This window comes from Carcharodon carcharias, chromosome 6, assembly GCF_017639515.1.
Source record: "Carcharodon carcharias isolate sCarCar2 chromosome 6, sCarCar2.pri, whole genome shotgun sequence".
In the NCBI taxonomy this organism is placed as follows: Eukaryota; Metazoa; Chordata; class Chondrichthyes; order Lamniformes; family Lamnidae; genus Carcharodon; species Carcharodon carcharias.
In genome coordinates, this window is record NC_054472.1 from 51,474,712 (window position 1) to 51,488,012 (window position 13,301).

At 44.4% G+C, this 13,301-nt stretch overlaps 1 protein-coding gene across 1 annotated transcript in view; it reads right to left on the reverse strand.

Moving 5' to 3' along the window:
• Nucleotides 1-12,209, reverse strand: part of fbxl2 (F-box and leucine-rich repeat protein 2) — a 221,297-nt gene extending 209,088 nt beyond the window's left edge. The window contains exon 1 of the mRNA XM_041190237.1: nt 11,987-12,209. Within this exon, the coding sequence (XP_041046171.1) occupies nt 11,987-12,016 (30 nt within the window). The 5' untranslated portion in view covers nt 12,017-12,209. The remainder of the gene's footprint in view (nt 1-11,986) is intronic.
• Between the last annotated feature and the right edge of the window lie 1,092 nt (nt 12,210-13,301).

The following is a 13,301-nucleotide window of genomic DNA, read 5'->3' on the forward strand; positions in this document are numbered from 1 at the left end:
ACCAAAGTAATCATCGATGTACCGGAGAAAGAGTTGTGGGAGGGGGCTGGAGTAGGACCGGAACAAGGAATGTTCCACATACCCCATAAAGAGACAGACATAACTGAGGCCCATGCGGGTACCCACAGCCACACCTTTTATTTGGAGGAAGTGAGAGGAATTAAAGGAGAAATTGTTCAGTGTAAGAACAAGTTCAGCCAGACGGAGGAAAGTAGTGGTGGATGGGGATTGTTCAAGCCTCTGTTCGAGGAAGAAGCAGAGAGCCCTCAGACCATCCTGGTGGGGGATGGAGGTGTAGAGGGATTGGACGTCCATGGTGAAGAGGCGGCGGTTGGGGCCAGGGATCTGGAAATTGTTGATGTGGCATAAGGTGTCAGAGGAATCACGGATGTAGGTGGGAAAGGACTGGACAAGGGGAGAGAGAAGGGAGTCAAGATAGTGAGAAATGAGTTCCGTGGGACAGGAACAGGCTGACACGATCAGTCTGTCGGGACAGTCCTGTTTGTAGATTTTGGGTAGGAGGTAGAAGCGGGCCGTCCAAGGTTGGGCGACTATCAGGTTGAAAGCTGTGGAAGGAAGATCTCCAGAGATGAGATGAGATCAGTGACAGTCCTAGAAACAATAGCTTGATGGTCAGTGGTGGGGTCATGGTCCAGGGAGAGGTAGGAGGAAGTGTCTGCGAGTTGACGCTCAGCCTCTGCGAGGTAGAGGTCAATGCGCCAGACAACAACAGCACCACCCTTGTCAGCGGTTTGATGACAATGTTAGGGTTGGACCTGAGAGAACAGAGTGCAGTAAGTTCAGAGAGAGACAGGTTAGAATGGGTGAGAGGAGCAGAGAAATTAAGATGACTAATGTCACGCCGACAGTTCTCAACGAAAAGATCAAGAGAAGGTAAGAATCCAGAGGGAGGGGTCCAGGTGGAGGGAGAATATTGGAGGCAGGTAAAAGGATCCGTTGAACAGGGAGAGGACTCCTGCCCAAAGAAGTGAGCACGGAAATGAAGGCGGCGGAAGAAGAGTTCAGCATTGTGCCGAGCCCAAAATTCATTGAGATGAGGGCGTAAGGGTATGAAACTAAGTCCTTTGCTGGGCACTGAACGTTCAGCGTCAGAGAGGGGAAGGTCAGGGGGTATAGTGAATACACGGCTGGGGCTGGGATTGGAAGATGGGATAGGGACAGAGGGACAGGCAGGGGTGGAGGGTCCTGGATGAGTGTTGGTGTCGATGAGTTGTTGGAGCTGCTTAAACCAGCTTATATTTCACCCCTTTCCTATTTTTACTTAGTTCTGTTGAAGGGTCATGAGGACTCGAAACGTCAACTGTGCTCTTCTCCGCCAATGCTGCCAGACCTGAGTTTTTCCAGGTATTTCTGTTTCTGTTTTTGTTTTGGATTTCCAGCATCCACAGTTTTTTGCTTTTATCTCTGTCTAGCTCAGCCTTGAATATACTTAACAACCCAGCCTCCACAGCCCTCTGCGGCAAAGAATTCCACAGATGGACTACCCTCAGAAGAAATTCCTCCTCATCTCTGTTTTAAATGGGCGCCCCCTTACTCAGATTACGCCCTCTGGACCTAAACTCTCCCACAAGGGGAAATAACCTCAGCATCTACCCTGTCAAGCCCCCTAAGAATCTTATATGTTTCAATAAGGTCACCTCTCATTCTTCTAAACTCCAATGAATAGAGGCCCAATTGACTCAACCTCTCCTCATAAGAAAATCCCTCCATACCCAGGATCAACCTTGTTAAGTTTCTCTGGATTGCCTCCAATGCCAGTATATCTTTCCTTAGATAAGGGGACCAAAATTGTTCACAGTATTCTAGGTGTGGTCTAACTAGTGCCTTGTATAGTTTTAACAAGACTTCCCTATTTTTATACTCCATTCCCTTTGAAATAAAAGCCAACAAACCAGTTGCATTAATAAAAACAAAAAACTGCGGATGCTGGAAATCCAAAACAAAAACAGAATTACCTGGAAAAACTCAGCAAGTCTGGCAGCATCGGCAGAGAAGAAAAGATTTGACGTTTCGAGTCCTCATGACCCTTTTACAGAACCGATTTGAAACAGAAATCATTTGCATTCCCTATTACCCATTGAACTTGTATGTTAGCTTTTTGGGATTCATGCACAAGGACTCCCAAATCTCTCTGTGCTGCAACCTTCTGCAGTCTTTCTCCATTTAAATAATATTTAGCTCCTCTATTCTTCCTGCCAAAATGCATAACCTCACATTTTCCCACACTATATTCCATCTGCCAAGTTTTTACCCACTCACTTAATCTGTCTATATCCTTCTGTGGACTCTGTCATCCTCACCACTTGCCTCCCACCTATTTGTCATCCGCAAACTTGGTGACAGTACATTCACTTCCCTTATCTAAGTCATTAATATATATTGTAAATAATTGTGGCCCCAGCACTGTGGCACAACCTGAGACTCTATACAGGTTGCCATCCTGAAAATGGTCCTCTTATCCCAATTTTCTGTCTTCTATTAGTTAGCCAATCCTCTAGCCATGCTAATATACTACCCCCAACACCATAGGCTCTTATCTTATTAAGTAGCCTTAAGTGCGGTATCTTACCGAACACCTTTTGGAAATCCAAATATATTACATCTACTAGTTCCCCTTTATCTATCCTGCTTGTTACCTCCTCAAAGAATTCTAATAAATTTTTCAGGCATGATTTCCCCTTCATGAAACCATGCTGACTGCTTGATTAGATTATGCTCTGCTATTACATCTTTTATAATAGATTCCAACATTTTCCCAATGACAGATGTTAAGCTGACAGGTCCGTAGTTATCTGTTTTTGTCTCCCTCCCTTTTTGAATAAGGGTGTTACATTGAGTGTTCTCCAATCATCTGGGACTTCTCCAGAATCTAAGGATTCTTGCAAGATTACTACCAGTGCATCCACTATCTTCTGTAGCTACTTCCTTTAATACTCAAGGATGCAACCCATCAGGTCCTGGGAACTTGTTGGCCTTTAACCCCATTAGTTTCTCTAGTACTTTTTCTCTATTGATAGTTATTGTATTTACTTCCTCCCCCTCTTTTGCCCCTTGATTATTTAGTATTTTTGGAATGTTATCAATATCTTCTACCATGAAGACTGAAGCAAAGTATTTATTCAACTCCTCTGCCATTTCCTGGTTCCACATTAGCCGCATTCTCTAAAGGGGTCTATATTCACTTTGGCCTCTCTCTTCCTTTTTATATATTTAAAGAAGCTCTTACTGTCCGTTTTTATATTACTTGCTAGGTTACCCTCAAAAGTTTATTTTCTCCCTCGATTTTTTTGGGGGGGTTTTTGGTTTTTAAAACTTTCCCAATCCTCTGTTTTACCACCAATCTTTGCCACAATCTTGTTTTTTTCTTCAATTTGATGCTGTCCTTAACTTCCTTGGTTAGCCATGGTTGGTTTATCCCCTACCTTGAATCCTTGTTTCTCACTTGGATATATCGTTATTGAGAGTCATGAACTATTTTTTTAAACGTCTACCATTGTTCATCAATCGTCTTTTCTGCTAAACTGCTTCCCCAGTCCACTCCAACCAACTCTGCCTTCATTCCATTGTAATTACCCTTATTTAAGTAAAGCACAGTTGTTTCTGACCCAAGTTTCCAACTCTCAAACTGAACACTAAATTCTACCATATTATGGTCACTGTTTCCTAGGGTATCTTTTACTCAGATCATTTATTAAACCTGCCTCATTACACATTACCAGATCCAAAATAGTCTGATCCCTGGTTGGATTCACAACATATTGTTTGAAGAATCTGTCCTGAAGAGACAATGAATTCTTGCTCGTGTCTACCTCTGCCAATTTGATTTTCCCAATCTACATGAAGATTAAATTCACCAATAATTAATGTACTGCCTTTTTTTACATGCCCTCATTACCTCCTGATTTATTCTCTGTCCTACAGTATAACTGCCAGGGGGCCTATAGACTACTCCCACCAGTGTCTTCTTCCTCTTGTTATTTCTCACCTCCAGCCATACAGATTCTATACCTTCCGATCCAAGATCCTTTCTTGCTTTCGTACCTATTCCATCTCGTACTAACAAAGCTACCCACAACCCTTTCTTTCCTGCCTGTTCTTTCGAAAAGTTACATACCCCCAAATATTTATTTCCCAGCTTTGATCTCCTTGCAATCAAGTCTGCATAATAGCTATAAGATCATATCCATTAACGTCTATTTGTGCCGTTAATTCATTTATTTTGTTCCAAATACCATGTGCATTTAAGTAAAGGACCATTAATTTTGCCTTTTTACCACTTTTCCCCCCTGTTTTTTTTTTTTAAATGTTTGTACACTGTGTCCCTTCCTGTCACGCTATTGGTATCATTACCTAAATATCTACCCTGCAAGGCTGCCTTATCCTTCTGCTTTGTAAGCCTTTCCAGAACCTTTCCCCCACCCCCCCCTCTATTTAGTTTAAAGCTCTCTCTACAGTCCTAGTTAATCGGTTCGTCTGGACATTGCTGCCAGCACGGTTCAAGTGAAGCCTGTCCCACCGGAGCAGCTCTCTTCTACCCCAGTATTGGTGCCAGTCCCCAATGAATTGAAAACCATTCCTCCCACACCAATCTCTGAGCCACACATTAAACTCCTTGACTTTATTTATCCTATGCCTGTTTGCCCAAGGCTCTGGTAGCTATCGCAAGATTATTACCTTGGAGATTCTGCTTTTCAATTTAGCTCCTAACTGTTCAAATTCTTTCAGCAGAACCTCCTTTCTAGTTCTTTCAATATTGTTGGTACCAACGTGGATGACGACAACTGGATCCCTCTCCTCCCACTCCAGTTCCTCTCCTGCCTTGAGGAGATGTCCTTAACCCTGGCACGCAACACAGCTTTTGTTACTCATGCTCACGGCTGCAGAGAACAGTATCTATCCCCCTAATTATACTGTCCCCTACCACTACTATGCTCCCATTTCCTCCCCTCACTTGAATGGCTCTCTGTACCATGGCATCGTGGTCAGGTCGCTCATCCTCCCTGCAGTCCCTGCTCTCATCCACACAACTTGCAAGAACAAGTTGCACAGTTGGACAGTTGCAGGGGCCGAGGCTCCTCAAATGCTACCCCCGAGCCTCCATACATGCTTCACCTGCAATCACCCCTTTCCTCTCCCTGAACACAGACCAAGTTTGAATTACCTAATCTGAAAGGTGTCCAGGTAACTTTTCCCCTCCCTGATGTGGCGCAATGTCTGCAGCTCGGAATCCAGCTCCTTAACTCGGATCCAAAGTTCCTCAAGCTGCAAACACTTGGTATACTGTATTTCCTGCTCACAATGTGGTTCAAGAAGGCAGCTCAACACCACTTTCAAGGGCAACTAGGGATGGGCAATAAATGCTGGCCCATCCAGCAAAGCGCACATCCCATGAATGTTGTGGTCTCGTCTACATTGGGGCTGCCAAACACAGACGAGGTGACCACATTGCAGAAAACCTCCACTTAGTCCACAAGCATTTAATTCACCACCTTGTTCTCATGCTCACATCTGTCCTTGGCCTGTTGCAGTGTTCCAATGAAGCTTAATGTCAGCTTGGAGAGCAGCACCTCGTCTTTTGATTTGGCACTTTGGACTCATCATTGAGCTCAACAACTTCAGACCACAAACTGTCCTCGATTTTGATTCCTGCCTCCACAAGTGCCAGTCTATATCTTAGTTTTGACATCTTTGCTTTCAGACAGAGCTGTTCATTATTCTGCCATTAATACTCTGGAGCAATGTTTGTTTCTTATACCACAACCATTATCACTCCCCTTGCCTTTTGCTCCATAACATTTTTTATTTAATCTCTCCCGCCATCCAATCCATCTCAGCCCTTCCCTTTTGTTCTACTTCCCCCACCCCCCTGTTCAGCAGCATGAAACCCACTTTTCTACTTACCTTTAGTTCCAAAGAAGACTCACGATTAATCTTTGGAATCTTCTTTTAATCTTAACCAAGCATTTGTTGCTTTTAGCCAAATTTCAGCTAAGCCTTTATATAGGTCTGCTAATGATCTCAAAATCTGAGCACTGATAAAAGGAGGGGCACCCACACACAAAGAAGTTTAATTGGTGAATATGGCTAGAAAGAATGTTTTTGTTTTGTTTTACCAAACAAATAAAGATACATGGGACCATCAGCCAAAGTCGTATTTAAGTTTGTCTTCAGTTTTACCACAGAGAAAGCAGGTAACTTGGTCTGTAAAGGGAATTAGAGTGTGTTGCACTGGTTAAGATATGAAAAGTATTACATCACTACCAGCAAAAGTGACCAAATACTGTGAAACTTGAAAATAAACAAAAAACTCAGGTTGGATAAGATGTTTTTGAGGATTTACTAAGAAAGGTAAAGGCTTTGGCATAAATGTTCCAGAAATCACTGAAAACTGAAGAAGTGCCCGGGGACAAAAGACAGACATTTCCAATTCTGAAATGAGTTTTTAAAAAAGTGACACAAACCACAGAAAAGTGAGTTGACATCAACTGTGGGTAAATTTATTGAAACCTTTAAAGATAAGATCATGGGCCATTTGGATATAAATAAATTAATAAAAATTAATTAATAAGGTTTCATGAAGGGGAGGTCTTATCAATCCAACTTACTAGTTCTCTTTCAGGGAGTGACAAAGGAGGTTGACAGGGGTGAGGCAGTGAATATGGTGTACTTAAATTTCAGTAAGGCTGTTGCTGCAGTGTCTCTGGGAGAGCTGGTACTGAAAGTAAAGATAGCAGGCACCAGTGGAAACAGTTTATAATTGACACGTAATTGATTGAGCAACAGAACCCAGAAGGTATTGGTACAGGGACTATCAGCAGTCTAGGGGATATTACCATAGTGGGGTTCCCCCAGGAACCTATTTTGGGATCTCTTGTTTAATACAATTGTTTAAATGATCAATAGCTAGAAATCACAAACGCTATGTCCAAATTTATAGGTGATACAAAAGCTAATAAACAAGGTGCACTGCAAAGCTACAGAACATTTTGAACATACATGGGATTTGAGCAGACAAGTGGCAGACGAAATTCAATGTGGAGAAGTCCCTCACGTGAAGGTAAAAAATTTCAGGAACTATTTAAATGAAAAGAAACCAACATGCATAGAAAATGAAATAACAATAGGGATCTTACTGAATAATACTGAAACGATTACAACAATGCCAAGAGCCAACAAGTAAAGCAAATCAGATGCTGGGATATTTTAAAAAGTCAATATTGAGCCAAAATAGTGAGGTCATCCTGCCACTCCATATATTGTTGATGTGACTGCAGTTAGAATATTGTGTAGTTCTGGTTGTATGAGTACATAAAAAGATATTACAGTTATTGAAAAGGATACAGAAGAGACCAACCATAACGATAGAGGGATTGGAAAAGCTAGATTATTCAGGGCTTAAGCAAGAATTCGCTGGAGAAGAGAAAATTGAGGGGTGTTTTGGTTCTTGTTTTAGGATTCTAATAGAATTAGAATCCTGGCACTTCTAATTTTTTTTTTTAATTCATTCATGGGATGTGGGCTTCACAGCCAGCATTTATTGCCCAATCTTAGTTGCCCGTGAGAAGGTGGTGGTGAGCTGCCTTCCTGAGCCACTGCAGTCCACGCGGTGTTGGCACACCCACATTGCTGTTAGCAAGGGAGTTCCAGGTTTTGACCCAGTGAGAGTGAAGGAACTGTGATATATTTCCAAGCCAGGATAGTGAGTGGCTTGGAGGGGAACTTCTAAGTGGTGGCGTTCCCATCTATCTGATCCCCTTGTCTTTATGGATGGCATTGGTCATGGGTTTGGAAGGTGCTGTCTAAGGAGCCTTGGTGAATTCCTGCAGTGCATCTTGTAGATGGTACACACTGCTGCTACTGTGTGTCAGTGGTGGAGGGACTGAATGTTTGTGGATGGGGTGCCAATCAAGCAGGCTGCTTTGTCCTGGACGGTGTTAAGCTTCTTGCCTAGATGAGTGCAGCTCGCACAGCACACAAGTGGGCAGTATTCCATCACAATCCTTACGTGTGCCTTGTAGATGGTGGACAGGCTTTGGGGAGTCAGGAGGTGGGTTACTCGTTGCAGGATTCTTAGCCTTTAACCTGCTCTAATGGCCACAGTATTTATATGGCTAGTCCAGTTCAGTTTCTGGTCAATGGTAACCCCCAAGATGTTGATAGTAGGGGATACAGTGATGGTAATGCCATTTAATATCAATGGGAGATGGTTAGATTCTCTCTTGTTAGAGGTGGTCATTGCCTGGCACGAATATTACTTACCACTTGTCAGCCCAAGCCTGGATATTGTCCAGGTCTTGCTGCATTTGGACATTGACTGCTTCAGTATCTGAGGAATTGCAAGTGGTGCTGAACATCGTGCAATCATCGAACATCCCCACTTCTGACTTTATGATGGAACGAAGGTCATTGATGAAGCAGCTGAAGATGGTAGGGACGAGGACACTACCCTGGCCTCCAACAGCCACAACCATCTTCCTTCGCGCTAAGTACGACTCCAACCAGTGGACAGTCCCTCCCTCCCAACCCGATTCCCACTGACTCCAGTTTTGCTAGGGCTCCTTGATGCCACACTCAGTCAAATGCTGCCTTCATGACAAGGGCAGTCACTCTCACCTCACGAGTTCAGCTCTTTTATACATGTTTGAACCAAGGCTGTAAAGGGGTCAGGAGCTGAGTGGCCCTGGTGGAACCCAAACTGGTCGTCGGTGAGCAGGTTATTGCTAAGTAAGTGCCTCTTGATAGCACTGTTGATGACCCCTTCCATTACTTTACTGATGAGGCGATAATTGGCCGGGTTGGATTTGTCCTTTTTGTGTACAGGACATACCTGGGCAATTTTCCACATAGCGAGGTAGATGCCTCTATTGTAGTTGCACTAGAACAGTTTGGCTAGCGCCACTGCAAATTCTGGAGTGTAAGTCTTCAGTACTATTGCCAGAATATTGTCAGAGCCCATAGCCTTTGCACTATCCAGTGCCTTCAGCTGCTTCCCGATATCACGCGAAGTGAATCGAATTGGCTGCGGACTGGCATCTGTGATGCTGGGGACCACTGGAGGAGGCCGAGATGGATTATCCACTCGGCACTTCTGGCTGAAAATTGTTGCAAATGCTTCAGACTTATCTTTTGCACAGATGTGTTGGGCTCCCCCATCATTGAGGATGGGGATATTTGTGGAACCACCTCCTCCAGCGAGTTGTTCAACTGTCCACCATTCAAGACTGGATGTGGCAGGACTGCAGAGCTTAGATCTGATCCATTGGTTGTGGGATCGCTTAGCTCTGCCTATCACTTACTGCTTATGCTGTTTGGCATGCAAGTAGTCCTGTGTTATAGCTTCACCAAGTTGACACCTCATTTCTAAGGATGCCTTGTGCTGCTCCTGACATGCCCTCCTGCACTTTTTATTGAACCAGGGTTAACCTCATGGCCTGATGGTAATGGTAGAGTGGGGGATATGCCAGGCCATGATGTTACAGATTGTGTTAGAGTACAGTTCTGGTGCTGATGGCCCACAGCACCTCATGGATGCCCAGTTGAGTTGCTAGATCTGTTCAAACTATCCCATTTAGCACAGTAGTGCCATGCAACATGCTGGAGGTTATCCTCAATGTGAAGGTGGGAACTCATCTCCACAACGACTGTGCTCCTACTGATAATGTAATGGACAGATGCATCTGCTGCAGGCAGGTTGGTGAGGATGAGGTCAAGTACATTTTTCCTTCTTGTTAGTTTCCTCACCACCTGCTGCAGACCAAGTCTAGCAGCTATGTCCTTTAGGACTCAGCCAGCTCGGTCAGCAGTGGTGCCACTCTTGGTGATGGACTTTGAAGTCCCCCACCCAGAGTACATTCTGCACTCTTGCCACCCTCAGTGCACCTCCAAGTGGTGTTCAACATGGAGGAGCACTGATTCATCTGCTGAAGGAGGGCAGTACGGGGCAATGAACAGCTGCTTTCCTTGCCCAGTTTTGACCTGATGCCATGAGACTTCATTGGAGTCGATGTTGAGGACTCAGGGCAACTCCCACCTGACTTTATACCACTGTGCTGCCAGCTCTGCTGCGTCTGTCCTGCTGGTGGGCTGGACGTACCCGGGATGATGATAGTGGGGTCTGGGACACTATCTGTATATGATATGATTCTGAGAGTGAATCCGTCAGGCTGTTGCTTGACTAGTCTGAGACAGCTCTCCCAATTGTACCACAAGCCCCCCAGATGTTCGTAAGGTGGACTTTGCAGGGTCGACAGGGATAAGTTTGCTGTTGTCGTTTCCAGTGCCTAGGTTGATGCCATCCGGTTCATTCTTTTTTTTGAGACTTTGTCACAGCTTGATACAACTGAGTGGCTTGCCAAGCCATTTCAGAGGGCATTTAAGAGCCAACCACATTGCTGTGGGTCTAGAGTCACACTTAGGCCAAGCCAGGTAAGGACAGCAGATTTCCTTCCCTAAAAAGGACATTAGTGAACCAGATGGCTTTTTTTTAAAAAGGTTTCATGGTCATCATCACACTTTCTATTCCAGATTTTTTTTTAAATTCAAATTCAACCATCTGCCATAGCTGGATTCAAACCCAGGTCCCCAGAGCATTACCCTAGGTCTCTACGCCATGGAATTTGGTTTCACCTTGTCCAAACCAGTACAATCTACAGACACAGCCTGAACTTGATGATTAAGTGCTAAATCTGTGGAATAGGATTCCTAGGGAGGAGATGGTGGCAGCAGATAGTATCGATTGATTTATTTTGGGACATATATAAATTTTAAAAATGCAAGTAAAGCTGACTAATTATCACTTATCTCCCCACTGTACTGATGCATTCATACAGTTTCCCTTCACCACCACCACCTTCAGATTTCATATGCAAGCAAGGAAAATCATGAGGTCCACTAAAAGGAGGCAGGACATACTTATGCTCATTAGTACTGGCTAACTGTTGTCTCCATTTCACAGGTCATGAAAACTCAACTTTCCTTCATATGCAGAGTTCACAAAGTGGTGGTGTAAAAAGGCAGAGAAGCAAGCAACAAAAAAAAACGTATTGAAGGCCAAAAATACAACTGTAGTTTTACCATACTCAACAAACCACCTTTAATTTTGGGTGGAGGGAGTGGTCAAAATCTTTATTACTGTATATAGTATCATGCAAGTTAAAATATACCCTAGGTTCAGTACCCACAACATTCAAGCTTCACAACCTTCCCCAAAGCTCAGCACCTTTCCCCTATCCCATCCAGAGCCTTTGTGGATTTATAACAAACTGTAAGTAACTTCAATTACTGCATACGAGAGTGCAATACTATCGATTTAAAAATGCAGAATGTATGGAAATACTTTGAACCACCCATTCAAATAAAACAAAGGGCAATGTCGCATAGCAATTTTATAAGTATCTGTAGGTGTGGCTGAATACGTAAAATGCACAGATTGATGTTATATGCTGATGATTTCTCCAAACTGCAATAATTGTCAGGCATAAATAAATCGCTGACATTTATGAGTCGGACTGCACATTCGGTAAGCAGATAAGGCGCCTGGGCACAATAACAATGCACCAAACACTTGTTTTACGATCAGCTGCTTCCCGTTTTAAAACGCAGCTCAGCAGTTTCGCCCAACACACACACAGACACACACAAATAAACACCCACCCCAGAAAGGAAGGTCTGGGTTCGGACACAATGAAGCGAACATCTCCCTTCCTTTCCTCTGTAAGCCCTTGGTGACTGATGAACCGCTCTACTGGGGCTGGGCCCGCGGTGCTCTCTCTCCCTCTCCCCGCAACCCCCCCGAGCCGCCGCCGCTGCAGCGCCCGGAAAGGCAAAGGGAGCGACTGACTGCATCACCTCATCCGTCAGCGCAGGCCCCGGCCCCGGCCCCCCCGATCACCATCAGCCCGCTCCGCTCCGCCGTCTGGCAGGCAGGCAGGTAGGTAGTTTACCGCGGGGAGAAGACCGGCCTCACCTCAAAGCGGCCGCGGGTGATGCCATTCATGGCTCTGGCTCTCTGACTCCGGCTCTCGGGCCGCTCCCGGATCCAACATGGACTCACCAACCGCCGCCTGACGTCACACCCTCAAACACCAACAAAAAAACCTTATTAAAAAAATCCCGGCCGTTTTTACCCTGCGCGCCTTCGCCCCGTCATAAAAATTAAAAACATGCTGTCAGCAAGGTCGGGCTGTTCCCCTTTAAACACTTTTTTTAAAGTTTAGGTACAGGCGACACCGCCCCCCCGCCCCTCGCGCGCCTGACGTCATTCACCCGGGAATTTAGCGCATGGCGTTTGTTTGGGTTCCTCTGTCGGTCTCAAGCTTCTGAACTGAGTGACTTCACGATAAGATACATGTCTCCCCCCTGCCCGTTCGCCGGGCACTTAACCAGATACAGTGTAAGTCTCTCTCTCTCTTCCCGGGTAATTTGCTTGCATCCTTTCTCCAATCTTATCTTTTATTATTTAAAAATAAAAAATAGAAATGCTGGAAATATCCACACACCAAAAAAAAATTTACCGTGGCTGCTGGAAATCTGAAATTCAAAACCCAAAGTGCCAGAAAACAGCTCAAGCAGCCCTGGCAGCAACTGCGGGGAGAGAAACAAAGTTAAAGTTTGACATTTCGTCAGAACTGGGAGAAGTTAGAAATTAATTTTGAGCAAGTGAAAGGGGGCGACGAGTGTGGCAAAAGAACAGAAGAGGAGGTCTGTGATAGGGTGGAATCCAGGAGAGATTAAATGACAAAAGGTTTCATGGTGTAAGGCCAAAGGCAGTGGTAATGGGACAAATTGAGAAACAAACAATGTGTCTAGACGAGGTGTGAATGGCAGGAATATGGTGATCTTATTGAAATAAAATTCTAAAGGGGCTCGACAGGATCGATGCTAAGAGTATGTATGCGGGTAAATCTAGTTTCAGAATAAGGGTTCTTTAATTTAAGACTGAGTTGAGGAGGAATTTCTTCTCTCGGGGTTGTTAATCTTTGGAATTGTTTACCCCAGAGAACAGTTCTGGCTGGGTCATTGAAAATATTCGAGGCTGATTTGGACACATTTTTTGTTGTGTCTAAGTTTTGGGGAACAAGCAGGAAAGTGGAGTTGGGGCCACCATCAGATTAGCCATAATCTTAATGAATGGCAGAGCAGGCTCGAAGGGCTGAATGGCTACTTCTCCTATTTCTCATGCTCTTATGGATAGCTGTTGCCCAAAAGTAAAGAAAATGAAATTTGAGAAGCAAGAAAGAAAAAAAACATACCAACAAACAAAAATGAAACAAAATTGGGGC